Source organism: Homalodisca vitripennis, chromosome 7 (genome assembly GCF_021130785.1).
Source record: "Homalodisca vitripennis isolate AUS2020 chromosome 7, UT_GWSS_2.1, whole genome shotgun sequence".
Classification (NCBI taxonomy): Eukaryota; Metazoa; Arthropoda; class Insecta; order Hemiptera; family Cicadellidae; genus Homalodisca; species Homalodisca vitripennis.
In genome coordinates, this window is record NC_060213.1 from 128,633,089 (window position 1) to 128,658,155 (window position 25,067).

Genomic DNA, 25,067 nt, shown 5'->3' on the forward strand with positions numbered 1-25,067 from the left:
CGCAGTTTTGTGCCCTAGTGCATCCTTATAAGCAATTATTCCGTTTCAATTTGTTTTGTCTGCACACTGGAACCACAACTAATAGCTTGTTTAGTTATTGTTTATATTTTGCCATGTGCTCAATTTTCATCACTTTAATGTTCTGCTTACATTCTATGTATCGTGTTCTCAATGTTTAGTGTTTAACTGTTATAGTTGTTGAATGAGTTTAAAGTTCCTCCACTACTCTATGGAACAAGACAATTTGCGTACTTCAAAAGTAGACAGATACTTGGACAGTATCTGAAATCTATTCAAACATTCAGTCCAGGACAGGCTAGGTTAATTGCTTCTTCAATGGGTTAACTAACAAACAACCACTCTTGTAAGAGCAATACATGATTGTTGTTATACCGTGTGTCATAATCAAGACAGCAGTTTCCATGTGTTACACACAACGTTGTGCTGTGTCTCAATGACATGTATAGGTGTGAATATCCAGAAAATATTATTACCTGCCCATAGTAAAGGTCCTTATCACCATAATCATCACTGTATGAAGGCAAATCCAGTTGCTGTAACAAATACAACATTTTAACAACCTTTGTGTAATGAAAGAATTCCAATGGTTTACTTAAAATTACAACTGTACAACACCTATTTATACCTAAAATAAGAATTACCAACATAAAAGATAAAGGTTGAGTACATTTGAGTAAAAACATCCTAAACTGACCTTTTTCCATTAGTTTCAGGAAACACAAAAAAATAGCAATACTTTTGACATTTAAAATGTATTTTTGCAATTTTAAAATTCAATCAAGTACTATATAAAACAAAATACTAAAAGTGTGAGTTTATTACACTTTGAATAACAAATTTTTTTAAACTAAACTGTATGCAATTTTTAAACTAAAACGTGGTCAGTTTTGGATCTAATATTAGTTGAGCCTTTCAAACCTACTTGAATTATTATGGAATTATACATTTAATCAGCAGTGGGAGTAATTGTGGATGAAGCCATGTTTAGACATGGAAATGATATTTGACTAGATAATGACAGTTTTTATAGACAACTTAAATTTTTTTACCATTAATTTAGATTAGATTAGATTTTACAGGAACTTACTAACTCTTACTAACATGCAGACATTCATGACCAGAAACAGTGACATAATACTTAGAGCAAAAACGTAGAGCAACTAATAAAAAAAAAACTAAATATAGTTTGTTTTGCTTTGAGAACAAATTAGCTCTGTAACAAATTTTTATACTATTAAGTCTGTCTACTACGCATATGTTTTCTCGCACCTGAGATATTCGGTGGCATTTTGAGGAAATTGAACTCAAAAACTGTGTTCAAATTACAAAAACGTATTATAAGAATTATGTTTAAGCTCCGATCCCAACAGTCATGTAAACCATTTTTCATAAATAAGAACATTTTGACCCTCCCATCTCTGTACATTTTTGAAGTTTTTACAAATATAATAGTAAACAGTTCCATAAAAATCAAATATTTCACCCTTAGGCTAGTTGCACACACACCGATTTTGGACGACCGATTTTTACCGGCCGTCCAAATTCCAATGTGAACCGGCGCCGATCAGCTGTCGGCGTGTGTGCCAGGTTCCGTTCCCTCATTCAGTTCACTATTGGAATTTGGACGGCCGGTAAAAAATCGGTCGTCCAAAATCGGTGTGTGTGCAACTAGCCTTACAATACAAGGAATCAGATACTTCACTATCCTGTTTATCGGTTAAAACTATCAGCAGGGAGTGTATTATTCTGCAATAGAACTTTACAATAAATTGCCAGAATCTTTTAAAAAAGGCATATTACTATGTTGAAGAGTACTTTAGTACTTAATTTATATTTCTTATATGCCTTAGATAATTTTATTAAGCCCAAATGTTATTTGTACTTTTGATTTCTCTTTCTCTTTATTTGTTGGTTGGTTTGATTCTGACAATTCACATGTTTATTTTAGCTCTGCTACAGAATGTGTAATTTTTATTGAATTAATGAATAAATTAACTTTTTAGTAGAGAAGACCAGTTTTGGCATAATTTATTTTTAAATTCATCGCAACAATTACAATCATTTTAATGGCCGTGACGTAACAAAAACTCGGTTTTGGGGGATGAATCTGGCAGAGTATCCAACACAGGGGTTATAAAATAAATTTGAATAAGTTAAAAAGACAAGTAAAATACTTAAATGCTGTGTTTCAAACCAAGTTTAACTGTTACTATTGTACAATCTTTTTGGGGGTTTTCGGGGGAATCTTTTCTCCCCTCATCCCCCCCAATAGTTACGCCACTATGAATGACTAATAAACTGTTGACTTACACCCTTTATACACTTCCTTATCTTGATAAGTTTATCTTTCACTTTACTCTCTTGCATGGTGGCTGCGGCAGCTGGGTACCTACATCAAACAAACACTTGTTATGAATGAAGCATCAAGAGAATAATACAATAATCAATAATGAATGATGGCAAGGAGAAATAATAGCAATTGTAATAAATGTAAATGAAGTAACAGGTATGCCACAAAGACCAGTACTGAGACATTTTTTATTTAAAATTGGTATAAAAATGTTGTATTATAATAATCATTACTAATAATGAGGATAATACATTAATCATTAATTCGCTGATCAATTGGTTTAAACAGGTAATACAATTTAGCAATGAAAGTAGCTTCTCACAGATTTATAGAAATAACTTTCAAAAATACCACATCATAATGACACATAAAAGTTAAGTTTCTAGAGTCGAAATCGTAGCACCTTATATTAAATAAAATTCTTGTTAACAATTTATGATTCTAAAAAGTTAATATTTAAATATTAAACATTTAAACACAGTTTTTAAACAATTTCATGAGAATTTGGTTGTTTCGAAAGTTTAGTTAATCATAGTTGATTAATTCACTATAAATATTAAACTACATAAAGAGGAAAGAGCTTAACACTGTCCTGCCCTGTCGGGTAGTCTTTAATGAAAGTGTGGTCTTGAAGAAGACACAGAAAAATGTTTAAAATTAGTTCTGAATATGGGGCCGGAAGCGGGTCACAAAATGTTGACACTTGATAGTCAGTTAATTATTTTTAAATGCATTGTATATATTGGTGAGAAAAGAGATTAATTTAATTTAGACCCTAAAATAAAAACAAAAAGACATGTACATACAGAGCAACCCCTTCAGTGTAAATTGTGGAGATGGGAGTAGTCTCATCTCTGGCTCTCCGCTTGACAGTGTGAGAGAAGAGGCAGATCTCACGGTACAACAGGTCTGGCTCATGGTTATGTCTGACCTTGAGGAGGATGGAAGCCCCCGCCTGGACCGTTAGGGAGCCCCGGCCAGGGCACGAGTGGTAGCTAAGACACTTCAGGTTCCTGTGACAAAATTTATAATTTACAAAACAGTAGATACAAAGAAATACCTGCACCTAATTGTCATAACACTCAACATGGAAACTGGATGATAGTGTTAGTGATAGAGTGATGCAGTTACAATCTGGAGGTCCAGTCATACTAGACTCAACTGAGAACGATTAGATCACTGTCATCTCAGAAACAGCAGCACGTTTACGCTCGTTGAACACAATTTGTCCGGTGTTCAAACCCAATTAAGCATAAAATTGTTTCTGTTCAACTAGGTCTAATTACATGTTGATTAATTTTCTTTCGATTAGTAAAAGATTAACTCTTTGTAATTACGGTTCTCCGTATATCTTAAAGTTCAAAACCAAAACCTCAGCCTCTGCGAGCACTGTAGTCAGTGCACATATCACCTCGTGTGTGTCTGACTCTGCATTAGCAGTGTGGTTAGAGCTTCAAAATTTTGTTGAGCCTGCGATTAGTTAAATGCTAACATGCCATCTTCTATTACCCAGAAGAGTTCACTTCTGGCTGGTTTATAGCTTCCAGTTGAACCCACACTGGGCACAGCAAACCGAAATCTGGACAACCTTATGGATGTCCGGGAGCGGCACATCACTAACCGCAATTTTCAAGATTCTGGGTTGAAAGGGTAGTTCGATAGGTTTAGTTTACTGCAGCTGATGACTGTTGGAGTTGGTGGGAAAGAGTCAAAGGTTCTTACTAATCTAGACAAAAGGGTCTGACATCTTCTGGCTCCCCCTTCTTTCGAGGGGACATGATTGAGGTTAATGCCCTAAATTCTTCCTGATGGATCTCGACAGGAGGTGGTCCCTACTCCCAACCTTACCCATTCAGAACATCCTGTCACTCCGGAAGCAGTGTAAAGGTCCTTTTAAGACTACGTGCAATTTTTAAGCTTCTTGTCCTAAGAGAAAAAAAATATATATGTGCCATCTTCTTGGGTCATCGAGTGTGCTATTATTGTTACGACTTTTTTTAGTCTCTTCAGTCGTAGTTAGGTGTGAAACCACAACGAGACAATGTTAATTGTGAGGATACATCAAATTGATACACTTCCACTGACTTCCACTTGGCAGTATAAGCGTTCAAATTGCTTTAAAAAACTCCTTTTACTAGGAGTGTTTTCAAAATTTACTACAGACTGAATAATATACCTCAGTTTATAAAATTGTAATACAATTCGAGTTGGTAACCGAGCAGTTACAATGAGTTACTAGTAAATCCATTACAGCAGATGACAGATTTCAGTCACCTGGAGAGGTGGAGAGCAAGGCACACAACCTTGTTTTAACAGAACATTGCCAATCAAGGCTCATAGCCTCACACATGGTATTACACCACTAACATATACAGACAGACAATTCCTGTTGACCTTGAGATGCTCGCTAACAACTCAGTAGAAACGCCAAGTAAGTGGATCTATTACGGTGTCTTTATAAACAAATTAATGTCAAGCCAAGAAAACTCACATCACATTGCTCTTGAGGTGCTTGTCCACAATGTAGTAGAAGCCCTGGCCGTCGTGGTAGTGCCACTCCTTGTCCAACTGTGGAGCGGGTAGCTTCTCTGCCGGTTGAGTGCACGGAACGTTCACCATGTCGCTCGGCTCCACAGTCTGCCACAATATCACTATCAGTATTATAGTAATATCTTTCCAAACTTACTTCGATTGGAATTTTTTTTCTGCTTGTTAAGGAATTTCACTATTTTCAGGATGTTTATACATACACACATACATTCATTTGTATAAACGGGAGTAACAGAATTTAATTTCAATAAACATTAAATCACAAAAAATACTTGCTCCGCCAAGTCTCGAACCCAGATCTCTCACTTGCCGGGTGAGTGTGCTACCACTACACCACAGAGCCCTTACTTTTTACAATTCAATTATATTGTACATGGCCGTTTCTGTCACATATGCGTTTAAATAACCAAACTAACATATGTTCGGAAGACCAAGTACCTGTCACACAACTTTTATTTAGATTAATTAAATTTCTATAAATGTCAATAGCCAAATTTAATTTCTATAAACATTGAATCACAAAAAGTACTTGCTCCGCCGAGACTCCAACCCGGATATATATATATATATATATATGTGTATGAAATTATAGTAAATTCATCAGCTTTGAAACATTTTAGTTTATTAATGTTATACTGACATGCTTTGGGATTAAGCCAATAATCACAGTAACTTTATATTAATACCCCAAAAATTAGAATAAAAATTACAAACAGATATGCAAATAGTTGGTAAAATATCCATACAATTTACATGGACTTTTCTTTTAATTTCACAATTTGTTTTAATATAGGATTTGTATTATTAACTTGCATAATATTCTATAAATTTTGAGGATCTTTTTAATAGTTCATTAGAGTTTGTAATTCTTCTTTAGTATTCATTTTTTTACTTTAATTTTCACTTAGTTTCACCTGCTTTTAATAAACATGTATAAACATTTTATATTTTTTTATTATTTTGTTTTTGAGTAATGTTATGCTGCTATTTAGTTTTAAAACAATCACCAATCTACAACCGCGGGAAATATATTTTTATTTCAGCCAAAACTGTATCTCAATAGGATCTACGTTACACTAACGTACACTGTACAGAAAAATTATGTATTTTAAGGCACACGTTTATACAGTATTTTGTGCTTAAATGGAAATCAAGGAAAATTTCTTAAAAATCCATAAAAAAACCCCATTCGAAATTTATGCATAGAGATAATTCAAAAATAAAGTGACATTTTCGTCAAATTTTACACTAGCTGTACAATGAAAACTGCAAATACTAACCACACGTTTTATGGATTTTGGATCAGAACCAGACTCTACTGCCTGTAAAATTAAAAACAATATCAAGAATAAAAATGCTTATCATTTGATATAAATATAGAGAATATCTTTTAAATATTAGAATTATGATTGGGACAGTTACATAGAAATAGCTAACAAGTAAAATAACAACATTCATTAACCCCTTAACAGCTGACTTTTAAGCTGCAGTGAAATGGCACTCTGCCGACTTTATTTTACAAGCTATTAAAAACAATTGCTTTTATTGTTTGAAGTTTTTTTCCCCCTTGGGGCGGCCTACTGCCATGCACTTAAGCCTCAAGGGCTGTTTGCGCACCCCGGAAACACACCATGAGGCCCACCAGTCTATAACTTCAGCAGTTCCACAAACCGCCGAAAACAACCTATCAAGTCCTCCTGGGAAAATTCACCACCCCTGTCCAAACTAACAGGGTATTTATTAACAATGAACGCATGAAAGTATACAAGTAATAGATGATTGATGAATGAGTGGTCACTCTAATTTTTGGTGGGGGGGAGAAAAATCGGTAGAGAGAGGGAGGAGGAAATAATATAACATATTTGTTTCTCTTACCTCTGTAATCTTATAAAATTTTAAAGTTGAAATGGAAGTTTTACACACTAAAAGTATTATTTTACACTAGATGCACTATTTATAACAAACATTATACTGTCAAGAAGATGCTCTTTTCTTTTCTTTTGACGGTACAAGCAAAGGCATATGCCTTTCAGAAAGTCTCAGGGGTGTTTCTCCTGGTTTTAGACGTCCTCCTTTATTCTGGAATCTGAGCCGAGATTCAAGGTTTCTTTCCAATAGTTGGTGAACTACGTCAAGATTTTGTTAAATTCTCTTAGGACAAGAAGCTTATAAATTACACTTTGTCCTATAAGAACCTTAGCATTGCTTCCGGAGTGAAAGGATATTCAGGATGGGTAAGGTTAGAGGGTAGGGGCCGCCTCCTATCGAGATCCATGAGGAAGAATTAGGGCACTAATCTCAAAGTCATGTCCCCTGGGGGGACAGCTTTGGAGGCCAGTGGAGGCCAGCTCTGAACCAGCCTCTCCAGTCAAAGCAGGCAGAGGGTGGCACACCCTTGAGGCTAGCAATTACCTCTGGTAGGAAACGAACCCCACCGAACTCCAACAATCATCTCCCGCAGTAGACTAGACCTATCGAATTGCCCTTGCACCCCAGAATCTCAACATTTGCAGTTAGTGATGTGTTGCTCCTGGACATCCATAACGTTACCCAGATTGAAGTGACACATCGGTTTTTGCTGTACCCAGTAGTAGGTTCAACTGGAAGATATAAACCAGCCAGAAGTGATCCCAGCTGGGTTTACACAAATCAAAATGTAAAACACTAAACTCATGATTGCAAAATGAAAACACGCAGCAGACAACGTTCTGTTTTAACAAGCAGGTTATAAAGACGCGCAAAGTGGTTTGGTAATAGTTCCTAAATTTTCCACTAGAACGTAATAGGAATCAAACAGCATTATCGAAGATTTAACTTAGTACAAAGAAACACCACTAGAGTAAATTAAAATTCATTTCCAGCTTTCAGCCATTGCGTAACCAGACAGCTGTATGCAAATGGTTAAATACAACTTACTTACTTACTTACTTGTACTTGATGTCATGTCCAGTTGGCCTGGTAACGGCGTTGGACGAGTCATTAGTGCCCTAGGAAAGGGTCACGGGGGGGGGGGGGGGGGGGGGGGTGTTAACTTTCTGTTAAAAACTCTGACAATGAGTAATAACTTTTTTTTATTAAAAAATCTTTGAGTTCACTCTTGAATTTGTTTACAGGAATGTTTCTAATGGAAAGTGGTAGTTTTTGATAAATTTTAAGACCTGAGTAGAGTGGTTTTGTTTCAAACATTTTTAGGTTATGCTGCTCAGAATACAAATGTTTGTTTCTAGTATCGTACCTATGGGTGTTATTAACAAATTCAAGATGGTTGAACTTAATGTAGTTTGCCATTTCATAAATGTAAAGACTAGGTATAGTACAGATTTCCAGCCTTTGAAAGTGTTGCTTGCAATGGGCTTGAGGGGGCAGTCTCAGCATTGCTCTGATTGCCTTTTTTTGAACAATGAAAATTTTGCTCAAGGCTGACTCCTTTGCTCCCCACAGGGCGATTGAGTAGGAGATGTGCGATTCGACCAAGCAGTGGTAGACATTTTTCATGAGTTTCAGATTTTTGAAAGCACTGAGGCTTCGAATGACAAAGATTCCTTTTGAGAGCTTGCTTTCTAATGCCACCAACTGCTCAGTCCAACACAAACCCTCGTCCAACATCACCCCCAACAGTTTTGCTGTTGAGGTCGTTTCCAACTCAACATCACCAATGCAAATGACAGGGGCTCCTGAAAGCTCAGTTTTGGATTTTCTTTGCTGGGTCTGAATGACCATGCATTTTGTTTTTTCTGGGTTGAGTTTGAGAAAATTTTGGGAAAAGAATTGTGCAGTTGTGGTAGTTGACCGCAAAGCAGGGTTACACATGTTAACACGGTTGTGGCAGTTGAGAGGTTAATATAAAAATATATGAACATAGTAATATCATTCTACTTATATTGTGACGGCCAGATTGCGTATTAACTACTGAAAGTGAGTAGTTAATAAATTGTCAAAGCTATAGTTTTTAAAAGAATGTTTGTATGTATTCTTTGAAAATTAATAGCAAAACTGTTGATATTTAAATTTAAGTTGTATTTAATTAGCTAGATTAAAATTTGTATTTCAATTCACTATGACACAATATTATTTTAACACAGCAAATTAATTATAATTATAATAGTTACATTATAATTATGATTTGACGCCTGACTAAGATTTCTTGTAATACAAATTTTGTAATGAAAATCAATTAACTAACAAAATAAGTGAAATCATTTTCAAAATTTACTAAAACTAATACATGGAAGATTGATAATTATTTTATTTTAATTGCATATTTTATAAAGTAAGTGGACAGGGAAATGTGCATGACATATAAAATGGGTGTGAACAGGCACAAAAGGCACGTGCATATTCGATACAGTAGTATTTTGATTTAAATTGCAATTTTAGACATAGTCTGCTACTAGATAAGATCTATGTTACATCTCCAAGATAATGTTACAATGTAAGGGTTGTAAATACTGCCCAAGTCACTTCCCCAGGTCCCATAACTGTAAGTTAAGTAAATGCAAAATGGAGTGAAAAAAACACATTTTTTCATTTTTGGGCAGCAATAACTTTGTAATTTCACCAAGAAACATATCAAAATTTTTAAAACTTGTAGAATATTTTATTCTGAACCAAGCAGTGTAAATAAAGTACACAAAAAGCTAATAGATCGTTGATTAAATGAATTTTTTATTCATAACAGTACAAAACACCTTTTACATTTTACTGACAATAAGTTTGTTAACTACCCATTACAAAAATAAAATTCCTACTAATAAATTGTAAATTTCAATTCTTAAATGTAAAATTATTAAATAGAGTAGATTGATTGTAGCAATGTGTTCTGGTGCTGCTGGCACACTGTACAGGTTGATTTAATTTGGTTTAAAAATACAGAATGATGTTTTGCATGAAATTGTCATTTCATAAGTTGGCAATACAATAAACAGCTTTTCAACAATGATATAATGAAGTATTTTGAGATTTGAGCTGTAAAAGTGACTCGGCACTATTTACAATCCTTAAGTTGTGACATTATCTTGTAGACAGAACCAGTTGGAGGAATCACAGCTCTAACATTAGAAATAAATGTTAGAAACTTCCATAACAAAAATATAAAAATAATCGTCTTCGAACAAATAAAGTAATACTTCATAGTTACAGCATTTAACACATTGGAGTCTGGCTCGCTATTTGCTGTTTTTATAACCCGGTCTGCATAAATTAATTGGTTTTCAGATTTTTTTTTTAGAAAACTGTTAAATATTATGTATAAGATATTATATTTTCTTGAAAGTTCTACTTTCCTCTTTAAAATGATATGTTAAACTGTATTCCTATAAAATCTAATTAATTTTAAAAAAAATTTCAAAACTTACACTTTTTGAAGAAAAATAAAAACTCATGCATGTTTGGTGTTACTTGAAAACTAACTTTTGAATAAATAAAACAAGTAATTTCAATTTTTTTAAAGGCATTTACTATATACATATTTACAAATAATTATTTTAATTGCCAAAAAAATTTCAAATGCTAAAAAAATTATTGTTGTCGTAGACAGACTGACGACGCGCCAGGCCACGTCAGTGGATAAACAAAAGCCTCAAGCGGGTATGACGTAGTAGCGCCTAGCGGAATTGTTCTGAACTAACCATTAACGCTGGCTTTCTAATGCAGCAGACGGCACTCGAATATCACTCGAGCAACTCCGTATATCAATCGGCAAAGCTGTGCTCGAGTCACGCTCGAGCGCCGGCCGGGGGTTTAAACAACGGCGCTCGCGTCTGGCTCGAGCGTAGACTCGAATGTGTTAAATTAAAGCAGCCATAACCTACAAAAAAAATGTGTGATCTAATTTGAAATCAATAATGCGTAATGGAAAATTATTCAATATTACAGAAGAACCATATAATAAACCATTTTTAAAAATTTAACCATCAATAAAATTTAGTTTTAACGTATTCTTAGGGTATTTACTAATTTTCAAGAAGCTTAGCTGTAACTTTTCATTACCGGAGACTTACCAAGCTTTCACTTAGTCACAACAGATCTCTCTCTATATTAAATTTGAATAAATTTTATATCTGATCTGCTAAATTTTATACAAGATGAGATCCACCAGGCACTCAGATTCTTTAGTGCCCGCTCAGTGATATTTTTTTTAAAACAACAGAAATTTAAGAATAATTAAATTGTACAATTTGTTAACTTACCCCTACATTGAACATAAACAACTTTTCCAACAGGTTGATGGCTTCTGTTTCCGAGATCAAGGCAGCTCCTTCAGGGTTCCTACGCGAAACACAATCAATATTATTTTAAATCTTAGTAATGCATATGTTTCAAATAAAACAAATGGCCTTGAATACTAGTAATATTTAGAGATGTTATTGAACTTCTGCAACAAGGCTAAATCTCATAAAATTATTATTTTATTGGACAGCACACAATACATAAACAAACAATTATTCAAAAAGTCAAAGGTCTCCTGAATTCTAGCAGATACTCAATGTACTAGGACAAAGTTCTAGATTTGACAGGACATTTTCGGACTATTTTAATATGGTCTTGAAGAGAGGTTCTGACCTCATTAAAACTTTATAAATTAATTTTTCTCAGAATGCCCTTTTCCGTAACTCAAAACAAAAAAGATCGTAGAGACCCAGAACTTGCACACAATTATTTAGAATTTAAATGTGAGTTTAAAAATATTAATAACTAAAAACTGAAAATTGCACAAAAGATGTCCCTTTTTGATTTCCACCTCACAAATGAATACTCTTTTTTCATATAAAATATAATTATGTAATACAAAAAGGACTTGTAATCAAATAAAGTGTGCTGTTTGCTATGAGAGCTCCTCCCCACATGAAAATGAGCAATCTTTGAGGAGGGTATTATTATTCAAAAACGTAGTTTCCTTGTTGCATTACGGAAGCTATAACAAACTATCAGATGACTCACTTAGTGGCTTCCTCCTGATATATCTTGGAGAACGGAATGTCCACCTCCCTCTGTGCTCTCAGCTTGAGTCTATGGAAGAACCACAGCTCCTGCAGATAGTGGGGGGGCTGGGGTCCGTGGTTGTGGGACCGGCGAAGAGTGATGGGAGCCCCCCGCTCCAGAGTCATCCACCCCCGCGCCTCACACTTAGGCACTGAACAGCTCAAGTATCTGTTACATCAACGACAAATCTCGATGAATTATCCCGACTGAGTCATATCAAAACTCAAAAGTACAGAAATCTCAATGAGTGAAATACACAAGTATTACACATTCAAACTATAAAGTTTAATTAAGTCAAATTACCCCTTAACACGTCACTAATAAATATATTAACTTTCCTATAACGCCAAGACAAGTAAAAACATTGTGATTCTTAAAGTTCAAAGCTAATTTTTATTATAACTCAACTATAAAAGGTAAAAGCAAAAAAAGTATAAACAGGGCATTTTACTTAAAATTGTTGCATTTATTGATAAAAATAATAAAGAACTATTTTAAAAAAACTGTTTATTTTAAATTAATTTTAATTTTATAGTAAAACAAGATAAATATTTCAAACTAATCTCAACACTACCACGTGATGAAGAATAATAACAAGATACGTATGTATGCGCTCAGGGCACTATTGTGACAACCAGAAAAGCAGAAATACACGCCACAGATATGTTTGGTTATGGCTCTATAGGACACGTAGAACTGACAAGTGGGTGATCGGAGTTCACCTCCCCTACCACAGAGTGAAGGTCAATTATAAATACACTTCCTTGGAAACCGCGATAAGCACAGAGCGTGCAAAGGGATTTTTAAGGCCTTTTGTGAACTAAAAAAACTCTTCAAGATACATTATCTATAATATCGGATTTAACTGTATTTGGTCAAAGTCTACCATTCCGATATATCGGTCTACAGCGTGGGAAGAGTTAAAACGACAAAACTCTTCTTGGATCACGCAAATTTTCCGATTAACCAAAATTATCACAGATATTTTGTAGAAAATAACAGATAAATAGAACTGCAGTATAGTATAAATAAAACTTTGAGCACACAACATACTGAATAGTGTGATATTTTGTACGTTTATTAATCAGTTTCAGTTTAGTTCCTGACTGTATTATTTGAATACGTAAATCTTTGGTACCTTTTATCTTGGGTGATACATCTAGTGCAGTAGTAGAAGCCATTGCCATCGTGGTAGAGCCAAGAGTCCAACAGCATGGCAGGTACCTTCTCGGACATGATACAGGTAGGCTGCAAGAAACGTGTCAGTACAATATACAAATAACAGAGCTGATACTAGCTTATCAGTATGGTAGACATTATTAACAGCCACGCTGGAGGGGGGGGAGGTAATAGCAAATAAAACTCATAAATGCCACTAGAACACTCCACCATATAGAAATGCAATTTTCAAAAAATAGAAAAAGTTCGGTGACAGTTTTTTATGACTCAAAAATGCAAAACACCATGTGAGTTTTAATATTACATAACAGCATAAAGATTGAAAATATTTCGTATCCTTTCAACTCTTTAATGGTTAATAACGAACCCTAAACAAAGGATAATTACTAGTTAATGAACAGTTATATATTTCTAATATATATTTTTTAATCCACAAACAATTGACAATGCACTAGACGAGGTTAGGTCAACATTTACGGTAAACGAGATAACATTCATAAATGATAATAGTTCACATTGTATTTTATATAGTAATAACAAAAAAAGTAGTATTAATTTATCCACATGCCGTCTCTAGTTTTTTATAACTTAATACCATCGTTAGAGTACAGATGATTTTAGCTATGCATATCATCAGCTGGAATCATCTTTACTTGTGGGAGTCACTCCATCCAAGTTATTTTGATGTTGTTTATAACTAAAGTAGTTTAACTTTTAACTTTCTTTTAGTGTATTTGAGATTTTTAGCTTTTTTAATCATAATATAGGTCCAAAATAATTAAAATACTCACTTGGATTCTCTTTGGGTGCTATCAAACTCACCTGTTGTAGTAATTGTTTCACTAGCAGATTTGTAGGGTTTTCAACGGGCACAAACAACACATTTTTGTTCCTGTGTTTATTTTTATTTAAAATATATTTGTATTAATTTTGTATTTTTAGCTGAGAAAATTGTGTTCTTCTCTAAAACGGTTTATAACTTTTCAACATGCAATGGTAAGTAATTATAATTATTTTGTTATCATCCTGTAGCTTTTGTTGAAAAAAATATATACTACTTTACACTTTGTTAATTTCAATGTACTATTTTCAATGTTGATTTACTTTCAACATACGCTTGAAAAACTCCCAAAAATCATGAAGCATTACAAGTGAATATATTCAGCTCTTGGAGGGTTAAAGTACCTTCACACCACACATTCATTTTATTTAGCCATTTTACAAAAGCCACAATGACCTACCATATATACATGTTGAATTATAATCTAGTTTTACAATATAGAGTCCAACACATTTTGCCTATTACCTCTGCATTTGTTATAATAGATCATCTTTATTTATCTCACCTTTGTAGCATTATCTTGTGACTTGTTATCCTGGGAAATATTGTTTTCCTGGAAAATTCCATTTTCAGCAGTTTTGCTTCTTCTTTTCAACATTGTTTAAGACAAGTGCATTGGTAGAAAACTGTAAAAACAACAAGATTGAATGCAGAATTACAACCACAGTTTGACATAAACATAGGACACCAAATCAGTATTATTGAAGTAACAACAAAAAGATGAATTTCATCTATTATAAGCATATAGATTGTGACATAGATTAGGCAGCAGATATTGTCTTGCGTGAACTTGGAAACTGTGATTATTGGGCCCATATATGTGGCCAACCTGCAAGAGAACAACAACAATGCTAAACCTCAATATCTTCTTCTCAGCTATAACCTAAAACGGCTGGTCTTACCACCTGCAAGGACCTTTAGTATGTCAAGAACATTAATTTGATAGGACAGTCTTATATAAAGAAATTTCAATGTAAATTTTTTTAAATATTTTAATTATTACTAAACAATGTAGATATTTTATACTTGTATTGTGTAAATCAAAATTTTTGTCTATTGTATATTATTCCCAAACTTGGGATTCCTAAAAGAATGTGGCAGTATACAAATGTACTATGGCTGTTTACATAGCAGCTGCATTGGTTGTAACGTCCGCGTCAAGTGACATAAATGAAATCCTTCCCCTTCCCATGCCAATCACCTCACTGTCATCATGCTTGTTAGTTGTCTGCAATTTCAGTATTGTGCGCAATCAGTACCTTGCCTTACCACAGTTGTGGTCATTGCCTGATACCCCTCTCTATCCAAATCCTAAACCCTCCTCCTCGTCCAATACTATCCCAATGTATCAATCAATGTGAATGCTTTCCAGCAGTGTGTAATACTTATCTTACTCTATAAACCTGTACACTATAATAAATAATATAATACTGCAAACCTAACTGTATCTGGTATTTTGTTCACAATGAACAATATAATACAATAATAATAAGTAACTGGGGTAAATATTTTTTATTTGAATTTTTTATTGTGAGTGGAAACATTTTTGTTGTTTTTTGCATTTAAAAAGGGAAAGGGGGTGTGCCTGAAAAATATAGTTAAATTTATACATTTCAAATTCCAAAATAGCCAAAAAGTCACAAATTTAGTCTAATTTCAGAAAATTTATACGAGTTGTATGAGTCTTTCGGTGAATAAATTAAGTTTTAGCGCAAAAACTGAAAGTAGTATAAGAAGCGTGGTTTTTTAAATCAAAAACACATAAATTTGTAATAATGTTTATAAATTGTTATAAACTGTAAAAATAACTATATTCGGTATCATTTTATTTAGAATAAACTATAATAATAATTATTGTGAGAAAACCAAAGGTTTTCACTTTTTATGGTTAGTAGAAACCAGAATTGTTATAATATGTACCTAAGAAAGGGATAATTACCAGATAAAACAGTTACTCTAATAATGTTTTGGGGTTTTGTAAAATTTTAAAATAACCATAAATTTTTTATTGTTTTATAAATAGTAATATTTTGTTATAAAACTACAAAATACTTACAAAGACAAAAATAGCAACGTCATTATAAAATTACACAGCTGTCATAGAACAATAAAAAAATAAGTGCTGTGTTCTGCAATTCTTTACCTTTCCAATGGTATATGAATCAAATCAATACTTGATTCATACGTATTATATAGATTGTTTACATTTTATAAAAAATGAAATTAAGCGGGCGGGCGGGCGGGACCGCGGGCCAAATCAACGGATATCCGTTTTGCAAAGCTAAGTATAATATTTATAAACTGTAAACATCATTACAAGAAAAATGATACCAAACAATATATAACACAGTAAAATTTCCATGATCATGCAGTTGTGTTCATAGGAATGACAGATGACTGATCCGCAGATAGCCAAGTACCAGGCTGGCTCCAACCCTCTGCACTCGTGAGTCCAATGGTGAGGTGACGAACTAGCCCTTCAACCACACTCCTTAACTGATAATGGTATAGGAGATGTTGTAGAGATAGGATAGTTGTTTATTACTTGTTCAATGAACACTACTGAATGTTTACTTTTTCTAACATAAAATACCCTTTTGTATTGTGTTTTGTTTCACATACATAACCACAAAAACTTAAATTATCCAGGGTATTAATTTAGTTTTAATGTTTCAAATAGATTATAAATTTATTGATAGTTAGAACTATTTTTTTTCCAAATTGCTAATGTGTAAAATTTTGCATTAACAGATGTGAAGGAAACTGTATGAAGTGGTTTTCACTTTAAATGTGCCGGGAAAAGTAAGAAAGATTTCTCGTTTTCTAAAGACGAAAAATCTAATTTTGTTTGTGACAGCTGTAAACGGTTGGAGCAACGTGAGAGGACTGTGAGTGACTCGTCTAATTTATCTGAGAAAGTTGAGTGTAATTGCTCATGTGACTGTATTGTACATATTAGAATTTTGACTGATCAAATTTTTGATCTTACAAAAAATATGCGAGAACTTCAAGAACAGATTAGGTCAGTGCAATCTGATAATGTGAAGTTATCTTCCGTTCTTCAAGGCCCACACAGAGGCAATTGGGGACTTTTTGACTAGGCCAAGTGACAGTGAGCGAGTGTCTTTACTCTGGTATACTGAAATCTACCTCTAAAAATACTAACTCTTTCTATCCTATGATAGATAGTAATAATGAGAACAGACATGTTATGTCTACATCTGGAAAAATCTGACAGTTTAGACCGGCGTGAAACTGGTCGGACTATTGACCTATGTAAATCTGACAGTGCATCAGATTTGGAGGGTTATCAACACACTAGAAGATCTGCAGTATTACCACCTAGGCCTAAATCAACATTAACGGAGTTGGAGGAAAGTGACAGCAATGATGGTTTTGTTGAGGTTAAATATAAAAAGCACAATAAGCGCACCTCATACACACCTCAGCGCAAGACTGGTGCTAACAAACATAAGTTTTTTTACAGGTCGTGCAACTGTGACTGATGCCAAACTAAAAGTAGTAGAAAGGTACAGACTGTTTTTGTTTCAAGATTTTCTGAAAATGTGGAATGTGAAGATATCAAAGAGTATCTGAGTGGCAGTGCTAAAGCTAATTATGAGGTAACCAAGTTAAAAAACAGACGTCCAGGATATAGTTCCTTTAAGGTTGGTGTTCCCTTATCACTGTGGAATAAGGTGTTTGATGCAGATTTTTGGCTGAAGGTATTTACATAAGTCGCTTTAGATATTCAAACAAAGGCAACTCTGATTCTTCAAAACATTCTTTTTTGGAGATGAAGACCGTGTTGGTACCAAATACGTTAGGCCTATACAAGAATAATTTTTCACTGATGTTGTGGAATGTACAAGGTTTGATAAATAAAACTGATATTCTTAAACTAGTTGCTGATAATAACAATCTAGATGTTATTTGTATATGTGAACACTGGATCTCTGATAACGATATCAGCAATCTTGTTATCCCTGGCTACCGTACTGTCAGCTATTTTTGTAGGAAAACCAAACAGAGAGGAGGAACTTTGATCTTCATAAAGGAACACATAAACTCTGTGATCTACGACAGAACTTCCATCAGTGGTTGAAGAGCTTCAATTCGAGGCGGCAGCAGTTCTCCTTTGTGATTTCAAAATGTGGTTGTGTCATTCTACCGTCCACCACAAGGTAAACACCTATGCTTTCCTAGATAAGCTACATGATGTTTTTTCCAGTCTCTATGGTGGGAACTTAAATCTTATTCTGGTGGGGGACTTCAACATAGATTTTATGTCTAACACTAGTGAAACTCTACAACTTCAAAACTTGATAAAACAGTTTTAATCTAACTCCAGCAGTAGTTGAGATTACAAGACCTAACGCCACTTCTGATGGGGGCGGTACATGTATCGACAACATTAATAACCTCATTGCATCCAGACAGATGGACAGCGACTGTAGTTACATATTGGTGTATCCGATCACAATGCAATAGTTTTTAAGGCATGTATCGATAATGAAATACAATCTAACCGACCTTTCAAGCCTGTCGGTCATTCTAGAATACTAAACTGTGAAAACAAAAATATATTTTTGTTTTACTTAAAGAAAAATAAGTTGGCTTGATGTATATAGTAATGGTAGTGATTGTAAATCATAAGTTTCAATTGTTCTTTGATTCTCTCATATGGGGCTGTAAATTAGTTCCTTCCCATTTAGGACTAAGTTTGGTGGTAGCACAACTGGGAGAAAAAGCCAAAAGTAGCAATTGGTATCATGAGGGTCTTGTTTCTATTAAAAGGGATCTAGATAGGCTGCATTTTTTGTTAAAGAATAGTATAGATCTTGATGGCAAGATTTACAATAGTTATAAGTCAGTTAAAAAGCTCTATCAAGATGATGAAATTCAAAAAGCAAAAATTATCTGCAAATTGTGATATGGTAAATGCTTCCTTGAATAAAACCAAGGCTGCTTGGTCAATTATCAATAGCTGTACGAAGAGTAACAGTAACCTCTGCCAACGCCAGTTTCTTTGACAGCAGATAAATTTAATAAATATTTTGTGGATTGTGTAAATGACATTACAACCAAGGTGCCTTGTAGTATAGAAGGACCATATCTTTTATGTAAATAGTGTCAACTGTGATTGTAATAGATTTGTAAATATAGTTTTAATATTAATGTTTTACTGTAGAAGAAGTTTTTAAAGCCATAAATGAAATATGAGAAAGCTCATGCTTGGATGTCTATGGGCTAAATGCTGCCATTCTAAAAATTGCTTCTGTTTTTATTTTGTGAAGTCCTCACTTACTTATTCAATTTAAGTATCACTCAAGGTGTTTTTCCTGACTTATTGAAGGTTAGTAAGGTAATACCCATACACAAAAGAGGAGCAAAAGAGTTATGTGACAATTATAGACCTATATCTATTGTGCCCACAGTGTCAAAAGTCTTGGAGCGACTTTTACATGGTCAGCTTGTGCACTTTTTGGAAATCAATGACTTATTGTCAAAAAGTCAGTTTGGCTTTAGACCAAAGAAGAGCACTGTTGAAGCTGTTCAACAAGTAATTATCAAACTCCTATGAAGGTATTGAGAACCATAATAGTGTAGTTCTGAGATCCTATGATATGTCCAAGGCCTTTGACACTGTGGACCACAACATCTTGGTAAATAAGTTACCTTATTTACTTTTTCAGTAATTCTGTTGTAAGCCTGTTAAAATCATATTTAGAAAATAGACGTCAAACCGTGTTCCTAAACGGCAACTTTTCTAGCACACTGTATGTACTCCATGGAGTTCCACAAGGTTCCATTTTGGGGCCAATGCTTTTTGTCCTGTATATCAACGACCTTCCATACAATTTGCAAAGTAACAGTATAAAGACCTTTTTGTTTGCAGATGACTTGGGAATGTGTATACAAGATAAGTGTGTAGATAATACCAATGCCATTTTAACAGACAGTTCTGAGACCATCCTCGATTGGTGTAGTGCCAACAAACTTAAGCTAAACTCTCAAAAAACACAAGATCTCACTTTAAGTCTTTCAAATAAAGGGGGCTGTGATCCTCCTCTCAAGTTTCTTGGCATATATTTGCAGAGTGATTTAAAATGGCAACATCATATTGATTATGTGGGCAACAAAGATATCAAAAGGCATATTCTTGATAAGATCTTTAAGAAATAAAGTAACTCGGGACATCCTGCTTAGTGTGTATTATGCCTTTGTACATAGTCAGCTAAACTATGGAATCATCCTTTGGGGAAACTCTGGCTATTGTGATAAGTTGTTTGTTTTGCAAAAAAGAATCATTAGGCTTATTTGCAGTTTGCCAGATTTGACTCACTGTAGACCATATTTTATAAAATTAGGCATTCTTTCCCTCCCATCAATGTATGTTTTTTCTACACTAATGTACATTAAAGAAAAAACCTCTATGGCTTTCAACATATAACTGATATTCATGGCTATGAAACAAGGAATAGGCATAATATTGTTACAAAAAGATATAATTACTCTAGCACTCAAAACAGCTTTATATATCAAGGCATTAAGTTATTCAATGCATTTACCTAGTGACGTCAAAGGCATGTCCCTAAACAGGTTTTAAAATTGCTATTAAGTTATGGTTGACTGAAAGATGCTTGTATAGTGTAAGTGAGTACTTTGATGTATAGGGTAACTTTCAACCTGGTTTCGGTCCTCTGGCATCTCTGTATTTTATAAATTTTTAGTTCATTTTAAAACCTAGACTGTTAAATTGTAATTTTAAATTAGGCCTAGTTTTATTGAACAAAATATTCACCATTTTGACAATGTCTTACAAAATGACCAAAGACTTTAATCTTTAATATAGTAAATAAAAACATGTATTTAAGGGTTGATGTATTTTTAAAATGTATTTGTATTTAATAATTATACGTTAGTGTGGATTGTTGTTATCCTTTAACTGTTGACGTTGTTATACACTTTGTGTTCTGACAATAAATGATTGATTGATTGATTGATTGATTGACAGGAATAAAGAGGAATTTTGAAGTAAACAGCAATTATGAGTTAAAAACGAAAATGGAAATGGCTCGGAATTATTTAAAATGTACTTAACTGAGGATTAAAGAAATTTTTATTGAATTCACATTTTTATTTTTATTTTAATAAATTGATACAAAGGGGTGTCTAAGAACACAACTGAATAAAATACATACAATCTCTTGTTATCCATATATGGTATCCAACATTTCACTAAATACCTACACGGTGTCAGAAAGCTGTTGCCCTTAACTTTGCTGTTCTTTGAGCTTTTCACCCCAAAAAAAAAAAACAGAATTTTTACTTGGACCATGAGGAACTTATTTACCAAGTCTCATGTATCTTAGACAAAAATTCGTCCGTAAGTCTTTCTTGCGCCATTTTACGTAATTACACAAACAGCCATGTTTATTTACTCAACAAACACAACAAAACGTTTTAAATCAGGGCAACCGGTAACGTAAAAGTGAGGTTACAACCTGTATTCACTACACAAACAGTAATAGAATCAGCTGATTACTTGGAACAACCGAATGAATACAGTCATATGGCCTGAATACCGTCAATAATTGGGTCTGAAAGAAATAAATAAAAGAACAACTGTGATCTAGTGGGAACAATGAAAACTACTTGAAACTGTTTCTCATTTATTCCGCTAGATCGCATTCATATTCAAGCAAGAGATTATTCATCACGAAACATTATCGTGAAAACTGTTCAGCACCATAGCGCTTCCCTTATGGCTATCGGGATTACTGCAGGCGGCACATAGGGCACTCCCGAATTTACTGCGGGATTACGAGTCAAAGAATTAATAACTGAACTAAAATAAAAACTCACATACACAACAGGCTGCCATTGTCACAAACCGATACTGACTGTTCTTCTTACGAATTATACTTACATGATTTTTTACATGTAGTAGACTCTCAGCAGAATTCTTAGAAGAGACCGAATTAAGTGGCTTTATACATGATGTAAAATCTACCTAAAAACAAAAATTAAAAATTAAATATAGGCCTACACTAATGATAGACAAAACTCTTTTTTGCTAACAAAATTATAGGCCTTTATTTACACTAAATTAAAATACACCCTCTTAACAAACGTAATATTTTTTATTATAATTAAAAAAAAATAGTGTAGTAAAAATTATTTTTAGAATTTATTATTATTATTTCAGAATTATAGGTTCAACATTGGAAAACAGTCAACATGTATTATTATTATTATTATTATTCAAATATAACAATATGGATAAATACTGCAAACAAGAGATTATCAAGTTTTATAAACGTGTAAATTCTAACCATTACTAGCAGTGATTTACATATTTTCAATTTCGTCATATTCTGCGATTCTTCTGCACTTTTTACTTCATGAATTGGAGATTTGAACACCTTGATGTTTTGTCTCACTAGTGAGATTCCAATCTCGTGGTATACAGTGTTGTCTCATTTGACTACTTCACCTGGGAATGGGTTCAAATCTCTTTATACTGAGATTATAGTTTTTAATTTGATATATTTACATGAAAGGGGGCTCTGGTTTATGTTTATGTTTTAGGCCCAGCACAGGCCTAATTTTAAATTAACAATTGTTGTCTTATGTCTGGTAGTTCATAGCAATTGTGTAAATCTCTTAGTTATACTCTCTCAGCTTTAATTCTTTAATTTAAAAACATTACTTTAACCGAAAACAAATCTTTTTATCTGCCTGAGTGCAGATCTATAAAAAGTATGAAGGAGAAAAAACTTATTCTTGCAGATAAGTTCATGAAGTTAGTTATGATGTTCATAAACTTAAGTTCAATAATAATAGTTTTGATCAGCAAAATTATTTTTTATTTACTACAAAATATTTTACTTACTTCGTCTTCTGTGACGTTTTTATTCGACATATTTTCGGAAATCTGAAAAATACAAATTATACATTAAGATATGGAGAATAAAATCAACAATTTAGAAGAGTGAAGCAAAAATTGTCAATGAAGTACAAATAGTGTTTATCAAGTATACCTAGCTAAAAAAGTACTTTTTATGATTGAATCTCTAGTACCCTATCAATAAAAAATGTGATAAGTATTGCTGAGTAAACCAAACGTACCTCACTCGCAAAATCCAAACAAGACTCCAACATTGACAAATCAACTCTTTCGGCTCCGACTGGATTCCTGAAATTAAATCAATGAAAATTAGCACCTTGATTACAATGATTAAAGTTTGTTATTGATGATGGAAGATTTTTAAAGAATAATAGGATTTCAGACATTAGCCATTGTTATATGTTACAAACCGTTTAACATGTTTCGAGGATTGAAATCCATCCTTTTCATCTTTTTCTTGGTTTTGTAATGAACTATTTTTTTCACCCGATGGAGAGAATAGATGTCAATTCTCGAAATGTTGTGTTATACATTGTGTAACATATAACAATGGCAAAAGCCAGAAATTCAATCCTTTTGATTACAATGAGCTGCAACCTCTGCAGTCAATATGTCTGTTTCAAACTGACCTGGCAGTCTCTTGTTGGATGGCGACGCGAGGCTCTGTGTCAGAACGGACACGCACTCTCACCGCATCGATGAACAGCAGAGCGTCGCGCAGCGTATAGTCAGGGGCGTGGTTGTGAGGGGGTTTCAGCGGGGTCACTGAGATGGGGGCATCCTTCTGTGTGCACATGTGCGCCCTCACTGGACACCCTGACTCGATACAACTGAGATACCTGGAACACACGTGTATCCATTCTGGTTATTTTTTAATAATTTTAAACATTTTCCACCATAACTTAGTTCTTATTATGATTGGTCAGGTTCAATAAAAATTGCAAACAGACAGGATTGTTTATTCTAAAATATTAAAGATTTTAGGTTTAAATGTAAACACCTGTACACACTTAAGGGCTAATTTAGTTTATTAATCTTATTACAAAACCAAAAATATTAAGAATGTCTACATATTATAAACGTATTTCAATAAGGGTTTTAAAAGGCTAACAATTTTCTATTGCCTTTAATATTTTTCAAGGAAATAATAGCAGCACTACAATACCGTATATTGTCCTTCTGCGTCGTCTGGTGGAAGTAGAATCCCTTGCCGTCGTAGTAGCAGCAGTACTGCAGACTCAGGCTGGGCAACCGCTCGGACGGTACCCACTCCAACCATTGGTTTTCCAACTGAAACACCCATCCACTGCCATACTGACAATATTCCATACTTACAGTTCTTGTATACATCTCATTTAATCTACAGAAGTTCATAAATAATTGAGAAAATGCTTTATACTAAATATTTAACAAACTGAAATAACAGAGTGGAGAAAAACTAAGGTGGCTTTTTATTAATCATTGATTATCGATTTACTCAAACAGACAAACATTAATGACCATCTATCAATAAATACTTTTGTTTTCATTTCAAGAATATACTACACATAAGAGAACCATACACTATGAGCATTACCACTTTTTGCATGTTCGTAATGAAAGAAAACAATTATCATACTCTTGAATTTTTATTATTTTTACTACTTTTATTTTTTCTTTTCCAAATCCCATACAATGGATACTGTCAAATTTTGAGGTATGACAAACTGTGATCTGTGGGGTACCTGGTTGATCTTATCGCAGTAGCGGGTGTCAAGATCGGGTAGATGGTTGTGGGGACGACTTCCCTTTGCTGGCTGGATCTCTGCATTGTCTCCTACCTTCATACGAGCCTCAGCCTGGCATGTGGGGACCAGACATCTCAGGCACCTGGCAGTCGCAGTACATGAACTTAGAGTAGGCTAATGGTTGGTGTATTACGAGGACTATCCGGAAAGTAGATTACGTTTCGCTCTGTAGAGACTAGGGGCGGGACCATCACAGCAATTTTGATGTCAGAGCATTTCTCTGTTCAGTGGCTATCCAGCCGTGCTAGTGAAATGTTACTGTCGATCCTTATTGTTTTACAATAGCAGTTTAAAATATGTAATATAATTGAAAATCGGTTAGTTGTGAAGTGTGGTTGGTAATAAAGCTTTTTTTAACTTATTTACATTCAAATACATAAACCAATATTTAAAACTTTTATTTTTGTGATGTGTCTGACGAAGATAGCCTTGCTACCGAAAAGC

At 33.9% G+C, this 25,067-nt stretch overlaps 1 protein-coding gene across 2 annotated transcripts in view; it reads right to left on the reverse strand.

Moving 5' to 3' along the window:
- LOC124366307 overlaps nucleotides 1–22,862 on the reverse strand; it is a 117,651-nt gene extending 94,789 nt beyond the window's left edge. The window contains exons 1-11 of one of the 2 annotated variants that reach the window (XM_046822748.1): nucleotides 22,822–22,862; nucleotides 21,856–21,939; nucleotides 14,428–14,548; nucleotides 13,041–13,150; nucleotides 11,861–12,070; nucleotides 11,110–11,188; nucleotides 6,202–6,243; nucleotides 4,863–5,008; nucleotides 3,178–3,384; nucleotides 2,332–2,410; nucleotides 495–554 (exon numbers count right to left, since the gene is read on the reverse strand). In XM_046822748.1, the coding sequence (XP_046678704.1) occupies nucleotides 495–554; nucleotides 2,332–2,410; nucleotides 3,178–3,384; nucleotides 4,863–5,008; nucleotides 6,202–6,243; nucleotides 11,110–11,188; nucleotides 11,861–12,070; nucleotides 13,041–13,150; nucleotides 14,428–14,520 (1,026 nt within the window). In that variant the 5' untranslated portion in view covers nucleotides 14,521–14,548; nucleotides 21,856–21,939; nucleotides 22,822–22,862. The remainder of the gene's footprint in view (nucleotides 1–494; nucleotides 555–2,331; nucleotides 2,411–3,177; nucleotides 3,385–4,862; nucleotides 5,009–6,201; nucleotides 6,244–11,109; nucleotides 11,189–11,860; nucleotides 12,071–13,040; nucleotides 13,151–14,427; nucleotides 14,549–21,855; nucleotides 21,940–22,821) is intronic. The other variant, XM_046822749.1, reaches the window with a different exon arrangement.
- Between the last annotated feature and the right edge of the window lie 2,205 nt (nucleotides 22,863–25,067).